Here is a 10,509-nt window from a genome sequence, read left to right as displayed (position 1 = left end):
AAGAGACAAGCCCAGATAACACTGACAGCACAACAGCAGTGTTTATAGCCAACGACAATGAACAGACAGCAGTTATAGTTCCAAGAGGCATCTCAGGCATCTGCTGCCTCTCAGTCAACCACGGTTAGGATTATGGTTAAGATGTAATGCCAGTCTTCTCAAACAGGGGCGGTAAGTGAACGCAGCACAAGAAATACTGCCAGAGACTCTCCACTAAAGGAAAAATCCTACGGGATGGGAAGGAAGACCTCCATGTTTGTAGTCCACTGCAGTGGGTTTGACAGTGGTGCTAGCTATTCGCACACGGATTTGTATGGTCGTGATTTGGGAGATTCGTTAAATGTGATCAAGTTAAGTTATTTTAAAACCTGAAACATTAAATTTGGGGAAGATGCAGGATGACGCGCGCTACCTCAAACGGTGAGACGGAACAGACTAAACACGACTAACGATAATTTAGCTTTTTTTTTTTTAATGGAAAAGTAGCATTAGCTAGCTAACATTAACCTTCCTATGGCTCTTGCCCCGTTAACATAGATCAAATGGTTAATATAACAAGCACCTGGATGGGACCCAGTGTTTGTTGTTTAAATTCCATTTACTAGCGCTGGTGCTTGAGATTCTGTGGCATGGGGAGGAGCTCACGCCAATTACTGCACAAATTACTGGCAATTTTAAATTTTCTTGCTTGCCAGGAAACGCAAGTACAAAGCGTAAAATGACTTAAAAGCTTTTGTAGACCACTGTGACCTACCAGTCAATTCGGCATACGTGTAGTCCACATATAAGGTACATAACTGACAAAATATCACACTTTAAAATCAGTGTGGTCGCTACCACAATCATGTCTCTCAGACAGCCCTAGCTAATGCAAAATAAGGAGCATATCTTTGTAAATTAGTGCAAGAATTAATCTGCATTGCGTGGTGAATTTCCAAACCAAGCCGAATTCATCTCAAGACCATAATCAGAAAGAAATATCCATTGAATTAGTCAGTCCAGCTATAGCTTCGCCGGTAAACGCACCTACATTTAACCAGCAGATAGTTAACGGGGGTTTGCATGACATTTCCGCAACGAAGGAGGCTGGGATATCAGTTAGAGCTAACCTAGCTAGCAGGCTACTGGGAAATGGTGACCTATAAACAGCCTAGCTAATTAGCCATCTTATGCTGAATTTGCTTAATCTCCGATAGTTTACACCGTGAGTTGAACTAAATTAGTATTATAATTTTCTCACACTTTATGGAAACACATGTTAGCCCGTTAGCCAGCCAGTACAGCCATTTGTATGTAGCTGTCTGGGCGTGTCTTTCTACATATGAGTGTTATTGTTTTGATGGGTATTTAAATCTTAACAGCATTGTTGTACTTGTTACTAGCATGACAGTTAAGAACCAAACTCTATCTATATCTATATCTATACACACACACACACACACACACATATATAAAACCATGTTTGTCTTGTCTGTTTTTTGTGTATTCGCTCAGCATGAGTTTTGCTGTGGGTTTGAATTGTGGAGACAAATTTGATGATGAAGTCATAATTTGATGATTCTGTTTTTGAGACAGACCAGACAGAACATTTTCGCATTCTTGTCCTTACCTTAGTTTCTCTGAGGTTTGCTCGTACAAATTTTCTAAGTCAGATTCACCAAACTCTCTTAACAGCACAGACTTGTCCTAAAGCTGTGGCTTGTTTCAGACTGATGAATGCCACCTGTTCACCAGGAGGTGAGATTTGATCATTAGCATAATCAACGCCCCTACAGCTTCCATATAAGGCTGCCTGTTCTTCTTCATTGATGGTAAAGTCTCACATACTATAATGTGGTAGAAGAGTAAAAAAAAGAGGGATTTTTTTTATTAAAAACATTTTGGTATCATATTTAAACTCCAAGCTGCATTAAAGCACTAAGACAAACGAGTGTGTTTTCCTCCTAAGAACAAAGGCAGTGTCTGTTGCTGGCTCATACCACAGGTCTGGGCCACTTGTGAATTTCACTCAGACCAAAGACTTGTGAATGCCACAAATTCTCTTAAATCCTTCATATGTGCTACTTAAGAACGTGTCTGTCCATACGATTGGTTCTTGCATGATTTCACACTGATTTCATTCTTCTTATTTATTGTGGAATTCACTGATTGGGAACTTAGGTCCAGTACATTATTTAATATGTATCTAAAATGCATTTACAAAAAGTTAATGTTTGAGTTGATGTTTACTTAACTGTCTGTTCATCATCACCCAAAGCAAAGTGACTGCGGGCAGCTTAGATGTTCATCCCACGGAGAAGGCCCTTGTGGTCCACTATGAGGTGGAAGCATCTATACTGGGAGAGGGTGGAGGTCATATGCTGGGTGAACGAAAGGAGGGACAAAAAATGTGAGTGTCTCCTGTTCTATCATACGTCCTCTTTGAGCTATGGCTCTGTGTTCTTCTTTCTTTACTTCTTTAGTGTTATAAGCCTGTCATTGAACTTATTCATAGTCACATTTGATTTTCTCTTTGTATTAAACTCCTTCTCTATGTCCGCCTCAGATTCTCTTGTTTATTTGTCCTCTACCTCTTTTCGTTCATGTTTATTCTCATTTTAATTGGATTAGTTTTATTCAGGCTGTTCCTTCTGTTTACTATTGAACCAGTTATTCCTGTTCACTTAGACTGAATAGGAGTAGGTAGTCATTTAGTATGGACAAGTGCCAACTGACTGCACACCTGTTTCCAGCTGGCTCTTAAAATCTCTTTTAAAACTTTAATCAGATGTGTTAAATCAGTCACAGGTTAGTTTTCAGCTTCATAATAGGTTCAGAAATGGTCTTAAATTCAGTTGCAGGTACGTAAGTAAGTATTAAACTTCACTTACTCAAACCTGTGTTCTGTTTCAGAGCTGAGGAAATGTATGAAGTCAACCATCCTTTATCTGCGGCCCCTCTCTTTGTCCTCTCTTTCTCCCTCCAGTATCCGCGTGAAAAGTCTCTCTCCCAGTACAGATGTGGGAGCTTTGGCTAAGAAAGTGGTGGAGGAGTGTAAGCTCATCCCTGCCTCCCGTTTGCCCCAGGTGGAGCAGCTCCTATACTACCTGCAGAACAGGAAATCCTCCCCAGTTGAGGGCAAAGGTGAGTCATGTCACCAATAATACAGCCTCTCTGCAGAGTGTTAACATGTTATGTGAGTCACTGGGGTGAGCTGATGTCTCATTTAATGCTGCTATTCTTTCTAAGACCACACAAAACCTCAAAGTATGGAGGCAACAAATTGTAAACATCGCTCAACATGGACGTTCAGACAAAATTTCTGCAAAAAACATTAAACATGTAACGGCCCAGCCCACTGATTTACCATGTAGACGCTGATTATTACATTGAATACGCAATTAGAAGATTCATGTGCAGATATATAGTGTCTAATGGACTAAAGTATTGTGGTTTTGTGTCACCAGCGGAGAAGAAAGAGAAAAGAACGGTGAAACCCAGAGAGCTGACACCGTTTGAAGGAATGGAGGTAACAGATCACAGCACTGACTGACTCTGCATGTTTGTTCGTTCATGCGTCTTGTTTCTGTTTGATCTCAGATCATTTGCAAAATGCTGTCCTGTATTTTTCATGAGCGCTCTGCAGCTCTCTAACTCTGCACACGAGCCTACATGGGTTTGACCAGTTTTTTTTTATTTGTTTGTTTTTTTCACAATTTTCCAAATGCACATCTGTCAACTAAAAGCAGAAACACTGTTTGTTATGCTTTCATTTCTGATAAGAGGTTGGTTGAGAGCAGACTTCCTGCCTGCTCACTGCACTATGTGATCTTCATAAACACACAACTTCAGGTTGTGAAAATACATTGCTGTGACTGTGACTGTGTTGGGTCTTACACTAGATTTGCACCAGCACCAAATCTGAGCCGCCTCGGTATCATGAAATAATCCCACATTTGTTTCTATATAATTTACAGTAAAGTCAGTCAAAGAGTGAAAGACTAAAAAGCTGCAAATCTCATGTGTTTGTTTTTTTACTTGAGTAGTGTGCCATGCCTTGTTTTTACTGTGTGTTTATCTCTGACTGTGCAGTTAAATGAGGAAGCCAGCATAACCAGAGTGGACGAGTACGTTGAGCTGCTCTATGAAGGCATCCCAGAGAAGATCAGAGGCTCTGCTCTCATTCTGCAGCTCGCCCGCAACCCTGATAACCTGGAGGAGCTGCTCCACAACGGTGTGGTTTCACTCTACTTCTTCAATCATGTCAAATTACTGAAAAGCTCAAGTGCTACACTCTGCTAAGCTAAGCTAATCAAAAGGTTGCTCATGATATATTTGAATAGTTGAATAATTTAATACATATTTTCCTGCTAATGTTACCTCATTAACAAATCAACAATCATCCTTTTGTACTTTGATAAGGTGAAGCAGACTATATCACACATAAATAATACAAACATCTGCAAAAGTCTTGAAAAGCTTGTGTCATGGTGTAAAACATTCTGGTGAAGTAAACATCTACTGAATCTGCATAAAATCCACTACATTCAAATAAGCCCCATATGTGTTATCTATATATTGCTGGTGCAACAACCTGCTGTACTCGGCCACGCAGGTCAAGTCACCTCATCTGAAAACTGTCTGTGTGTGTCTCTGTGTGCAGAGGCAGCTCTCGGTGCCCTGGCCCGAGTATTGAGGGAGGACTGGAAACAGAGTGTAGAGCTGGCTACCATCATCATTTACATCTTCTTCTGCTTCTCTAGGTAGCACACACACACACACACACACACAGTGGACCTCACTCCTCTGTCATGTTAGTGCTGTATGCATTGAGTACATCTCCTCTCCTTTCCTCCAGTTTCTCCCAGTTCCATGGAGTGGTGAGTCATTATAAGATAGGTGCGTTGTGTATGAGTGTGGTGGAGCATGAGCTGAAGAGACACGATGTGTGGTGCGAGGAGCTACGCAAGAAAAATAAAGCTTATATCCTTTTATATGCTGTCATGTCCTTCTCCCTTTCATTGGTCAGTTAAATGTTTGCCCTCAATATAAATAATCTACCCCCGACTTATTCTGTATATATGTGTGTGTGTGTGTGTGTGTGTGTGTATATACACAATGTTCCTTAGCATTTTTTGTGCACATGAATCAGCACCAGAGAACGGCTCTCTAAGAAGAGACCAAGACAAGGCTCTGAGGAAATACCAAGGTCTTCGGGCTAAACAGGAACAGCTACTCAGAGGTAGGCTGGCCTTTCAGCAGACAGCAGCAACAACACCAGAGGTGGTATTTTTCTTTGCTGTGATGTGAATTCACATTTGATGCACCACTTAAATCCAAATTAACGTCAGCATAAAGTGCATTGCTTTTCCCATCCCAGCAACTTGTTCTTTATGAATGATACACTACTACATCACATGGCCTTTCCACTCATATTTGCCACCATGTAGATTCGTCCTAAATCATGACCACATCATCTCCTGCAGTGTCAAAGCAGCATTAGTTCATAGTAATGTTTAACAAACCCAAGCATTATTCATTACATCACTATCTTTATGAAATGTAAAACTGTTATAGTTCAGTGATTTCTGGACCCAAATGCAGACACAAATAGGTAAATGTAGCAACTTACAGTTAAGCAGGAGGACAAGATGAAGGCAAATCCACAGGGACAGGGGAACGAACAAAGGTGAACTCACAAGGAGAGAAGGGAACACGGATTGTGTTGCCACTGTCTCCTTAAATGCTATTGAATAGAATACACAAGGAGGCAGAGGTGATTGGGAACAGGTGAAACACATGAGGGCGGGGCAGACAATCACAAAAGTGGGGAAACACAAAGACAGGAAGTAACACCTTAACTGATACTCAAGGAATGCATTTTCAAAACAAAACAGGAAACACTAAACAGAAAAACAAAGAAACCAAACAAGAGTCCAAAAAAAGAGTCATCAGAGGGGCTGATCATCAACAGTATAAATCTATTCCGCAGAGATGGTATTGTTTTAATTATAACCAGTGAATGAGCTGAGTAATGATACTACAAATAACCTTCTTATATTATCTCCAACTTTTTTGCATCTTCCATCCCTCATTTCTTCCTCTCCCTCTCTCTTTTTTTCACTGTCTCTCAGTGTCTCTTTACCTCCTGCTGAACCTTGCTGAGGACACAAGGACGGAGCTGAAGATGAGGAATAAAAACATTGTTGGTCTGTTGGTCCAGATTCTTGGTCGGGACGATGAGGAGTTGCTGGTCCTGGTGGTTTCATTCCTCAAAAAACTGTCCATCTTCTTGGAGAACAAGAACGACATGGTTAGTGGGAGTGTGAATTCATCCTGTTAGATTAGATGAATGAGAAGGAACAAAGGAAGAACATCTGAAACATCTTTTCATGTATTCATTCTCACTGAAGCTCCTGACCTGTATCTGCATGATTTCATGCACTGCACTGCTGCCATGTGATCGGATGATTGCATGAATAAGCAGGTGTACTAGTGTTCCTAATAAAGTGCTGACTCAGTCTATCTCTGTCATTAGCACATTGAGTTTACCTCTAGTTGTTCTTGTATTGTTTGCACTGGAATTCAGTGTCTTCTAATGTCTCTTTTCTTCTTCTTCTTCTTCTTCCTCTTGTTAAGCGTGTATTGTATCATGAGTTTCTAACCTGATCAGTCTCTGTGTGACCTGCAGGCTGAGGTGGACACCATAGAACGACTGGCTCGTCTGGTTCCCTGTGACCACGAGGATCTGTTAAACCTCACTCTGCGTCTGCTGCTCAACCTCTCCTTTGACTCTGGACTCAGAGCCAAGATGGTGGAAGTGGGACTGTTACCTAAACTGACTGGCTTGTTAGGTAAATGTACACACTAATAAAACAGTACAAAGGTGTTATGCGTGTTAGGTGTTACCGATCTGTGACGAGTACAAAAATATCTTAACTGCTGTTTGTTGTGACGTAGGGGATGAGAACAACCGTGTGGTAGCCATGCGTATCCTGTATCACATCAGCATCGACGACCGCTTCAAGGGCATGTTTGTTTACACTGACTGCATACCTCAGGTACGACAACAGCCCCTGAAAATCATTTTAAACAAACTCAGAGTATATGAACCGTTGACCAGTTAAGTCAGAGATAAAATTGTCTGTGTTTGCGTGTCGGTGTCTAGCTCATGCAAATGCTGTTTGAGAACAGTGAGGAGGAAATAGAAGCTGAGCTCATCTCCATCTGCATCAACCTGGCTGCAAACAAGAGGAACACACAACTCATGTGTGAAGGTATATTTGTATGAGCTGCATTTTTTTTTTTTTTTTTTTGGCTTTTTTATGACAGCGGACAGAGAATGAACTAGACGGTGGCTCTGTGAAATCCCCCAGACTACCATCACTTTTCCCACAAGTAGATCTTCCCTTCTTCTTCTTCTTCTTCTCCGTCTTGTCGTGTTGTTGTAGCCATGACTGTGTTGTGGAGAGATATCTGGGTGTAAATGATCTATTTCCGTTTTGTGATGCCCTCTGTCTCTCTCCGTCTGCAGGAAATGGGTTGAAGATGCTCATGAAGAAAGCTCTGAAGACAAAAGACTGCCTGCTGATGAAGATGATCAGAAACATCTCACAACATGATGGACCAACCAAACCGCTGTTCATCGTGAGTTACAAATCCACAATAAAAAAACAGCGTCACTTGCAGAGACCCCAAAACAGCTGAACAAATGGCTCAGTGATTTGGTTGTAGTATTACAGTAGAGGAAGGCCTGTGATGTGATTCATCTCTTCTGTTTTTCTGTTTTTCTTCTGTCAGGACTATCTTGGCGACCTGGCAGCAGAGATCCGTGAAGAGGAAGAGGAGGAGTGGGTTCTGGAGTGTCTGGGGACTCTGGCTAACCTCACCATCCCCGACCTGGACTGGGAGTTGGTGCTGAAGGAGTACAACCTGGTACCTTACCTCAAAGACAGACTCAAACCAGGTAGTGATTAGACTTACAGAGTACGATCACCAAAGCTTGGCCACCCCTGGCAAAGAAACTGAGCATTATTCCTTAATCATCTGTGTGTGTTTCAGGCTCAGCAGAGGATGACCTCATCTTAGAGGTGGTAATAATGATTGGAACAGTTTCCATGGATGACGCCTGCGCCGCCATGTTGGCTAAATCTGGCATCATTCCTGCCCTTATCGAGCTCCTAAATGGTAACATGCACACCTTTCATCTTTGGTCAAGATGTTTACAGTGAGTGGTAAATATACACATACTTTCCATGTGTTCTGTTTGTTAAATGTAGCCCAGCAGGAGGACGATGAGTTTGTGTGTCAGATTGTCTACGTCTTCTATCAGATGGTTTTTCACCAAGCCACACGAGACGTCATCATCAAAGACACCCGTATCCTTCCCACAGTGCACTCTGCCTGCCCTAATGCTAACTAACGCTAACACTTCTTCACGTTGAGTTGAGACAAGCCTCACAGACTTACACCACCATCCAAAAAAAAGATCTCTGTGGTTTTTCTTTAACTCTCAGTCCAGAGGCTCCAGCCTACCTGATAGACCTGATGCATGACAAGAACGCTGAGATCAGAAAAGTGTGTGACAACACCCTCGACATTATTGCCGTAAGTGATGCAGCTGGAAGTGAAGTGACACATCAGGACAGTCATTTCCTTTGTAAGATATATAAAACACTCTCTCTTCTGCAGTCTTTGTCTGCAGGTTGTTTTCTCATTTCCTCTTGTCTTCCTCTCCTAGGAGTACGACGACGAGTGGGGAGCGAAGATTCAGTCAGAAAAGTTCCGTTTCCATAACAACCAGTGGTTGGAGATGGTCGAGAGTCGTCAAGCCGATGAGTCTGAAACGTATTTCTGCGATAACGACAATGACAGGACCGATCTGTTCTATAGTGCAGGTACACACTGGAAGAAGTGACGTGTCAGCAGCACAGAGTTCTCTCGGACTGTCTGTCCACCACTAACTTGTTGATCAAAGTCTTCAGAGCCAGCTGTCTTTACAGCAGCACAGGCAGCAGCTTACCAAATGAATCCTCCCAGGCTTACCAATACTAGAAACACCAGGACAGCTGACATGCTTGTGGTAGTAGACCACATGAGAAGTGTACAGGAAGGAAACACATATATTTGTTTTCTGACTAATTTATTCACCAACTTCAGTGAGGAGTGACAGACTTTTTACTCAGGAGACCAATGAATCAAAGCTGCCATGTGCACAGGTGCTCACTGAGAATGAAGTGCAACCACCATGTGTAACACCAAAGAGCTTGTTTTATCCCCGTGTGTATGTTGTGTGTTTAGATGGAATAACGCCAGGGGACGGTTCAGTCAGCCCAGATTTCTTCAGTGACCTGCAGGCTCAGAATGGAGACTCGCACCACACGGGGTGAGTTAACATACTCCACAAACATGGATCTGAAAACACCAACAGTCAGAAGAGAATATGGTCAGCAGTGTAATCAATAAAGTTTATCTATCAGCTGTCTCAGTTTGGGTGATAAAAGTAACGGCCTGCGTTAATCTGACTGGCTTTGTTTTCTCCAGAGATGACAAAGATGTCTTCGACCAGACCAGCTCATCACCTGGACGACCAGCCACAGCCTACGGCTTTAGACCTGACGAGCAGCCCTTCTATCAGTACTCATAGACATGCCTGGGTTGTTGAACACGTCAGGACATCCAGTCATCTTAGACCCATTCCACGTCCACAGTCTGCGTGTCCGCTGTTACGTCTTTAGATTGACTTCTCACTGCTAGGATCCTGATGTCATGACTGAATGTGAAGGCATGGCCACACATGCTGAAATATATAATACTAATAGGGACTGACACGCTAACACTGCAGATTTTATAGTAGTTATTAAATAAACTGCAGCTCCACGCAGTCAACCTCTCATTACACATTTCATTCATTCACCATTATGTTCAACAAATAAGCAGTTAGTCTTCCCTTCCCACTGGCCACAGTCTTATTATGTTTACTTCCTTGTTAGTCAGCAGATAATTTAACTTATGTGAGCGGACATTACATTTCTAATAATGTATGTTGATAAGTTTTTGCATGTGTTTTGTATGTAAAAATAAATAATTGTTGCCTCCTTAAATCCACTGGAAACAAAAACATGCAGATGTTTTCTTACATTCCATCATCAAAGGGTTTGAGATCCACCAGACGAACCTGGGGGCAAACCAAGACCCTGTACCGTGGTCTATTTATGTGAGGTGGTCTGAGGCTGAGCGCTCCACCGTTTTAGCATTGCACTCACTATAACGCTGTTGGATAGGCAGATAATGGAAGGGATCAGAATGGATTTTGGTATGGGTTCAGGTATTGGGTGTTGTGCACCTTTCAAGCCACAAGAGTGCAGAGAACACACACGATATCAGTATTGAGCAAAAGTAAAACCACATGTACCATTGTCCTCTCAAAATATGAGGCTGAATAAAGCTGATAACTTATTAAATCCATCAGTGTTTTTAGTTAACTTACTGTGATAATGGTGTTGATGCAACGTATGTACTGCTACAACA

The 10,509-nt window shown here is 42.1% G+C and overlaps 1 protein-coding gene across 1 annotated transcript; it reads left to right on the top strand.

Moving 5' to 3' along the window:
- The first annotated feature begins 283 nt into the window (after positions 1-283).
- Positions 284-10,497, top strand: LOC121192836 (kinesin-associated protein 3-like). The gene is made up of 20 exons (XM_041054744.1): positions 284-420; positions 2,258-2,389; positions 2,966-3,123; positions 3,447-3,508; positions 4,072-4,213; positions 4,643-4,742; positions 4,838-4,962; positions 5,123-5,221; positions 6,114-6,292; positions 6,671-6,833; positions 6,940-7,040; positions 7,148-7,256; positions 7,514-7,626; positions 7,780-7,945; positions 8,041-8,166; positions 8,259-8,357; positions 8,501-8,586; positions 8,720-8,876; positions 9,280-9,364; positions 9,523-10,497. Exons 1-20 carry the CDS (start codon positions 392-394, stop codon positions 9,623-9,625), a joined length of 2,334 nt encoding a protein of 777 aa, XP_040910678.1. The 5' UTR covers positions 284-391; the 3' UTR covers positions 9,626-10,497.
- Positions 10,498-10,509: the final 12 nt, after the last annotated feature.

This window comes from Toxotes jaculatrix, chromosome 14 (assembly GCF_017976425.1).
Source record: "Toxotes jaculatrix isolate fToxJac2 chromosome 14, fToxJac2.pri, whole genome shotgun sequence".
NCBI lineage: Eukaryota > Metazoa > Chordata > Actinopteri > Toxotidae > Toxotes > Toxotes jaculatrix.
This window is presented reverse-complemented; position numbering and strand designations above follow the sequence as displayed.

Excerpts from the sequence above, each read along its gene's own strand:
- LOC121192836 (XM_041054744.1), top strand. The coding sequence starts at position 392 with ATGCAGGATGACGCGCGCTACCTCAAACG. Across the intron at positions 3,124-3,446 it reads CTCCCCAGTTGAGGGCAAAG|CGGAGAAGAAAGAGAAAAGA; the intron begins GTGAGTCATGTC and ends TTGTGTCACCAG. Across the intron at positions 8,167-8,258 it reads CCTTATCGAGCTCCTAAATG|CCCAGCAGGAGGACGATGAG; the intron begins GTAACATGCACA and ends TGTTAAATGTAG.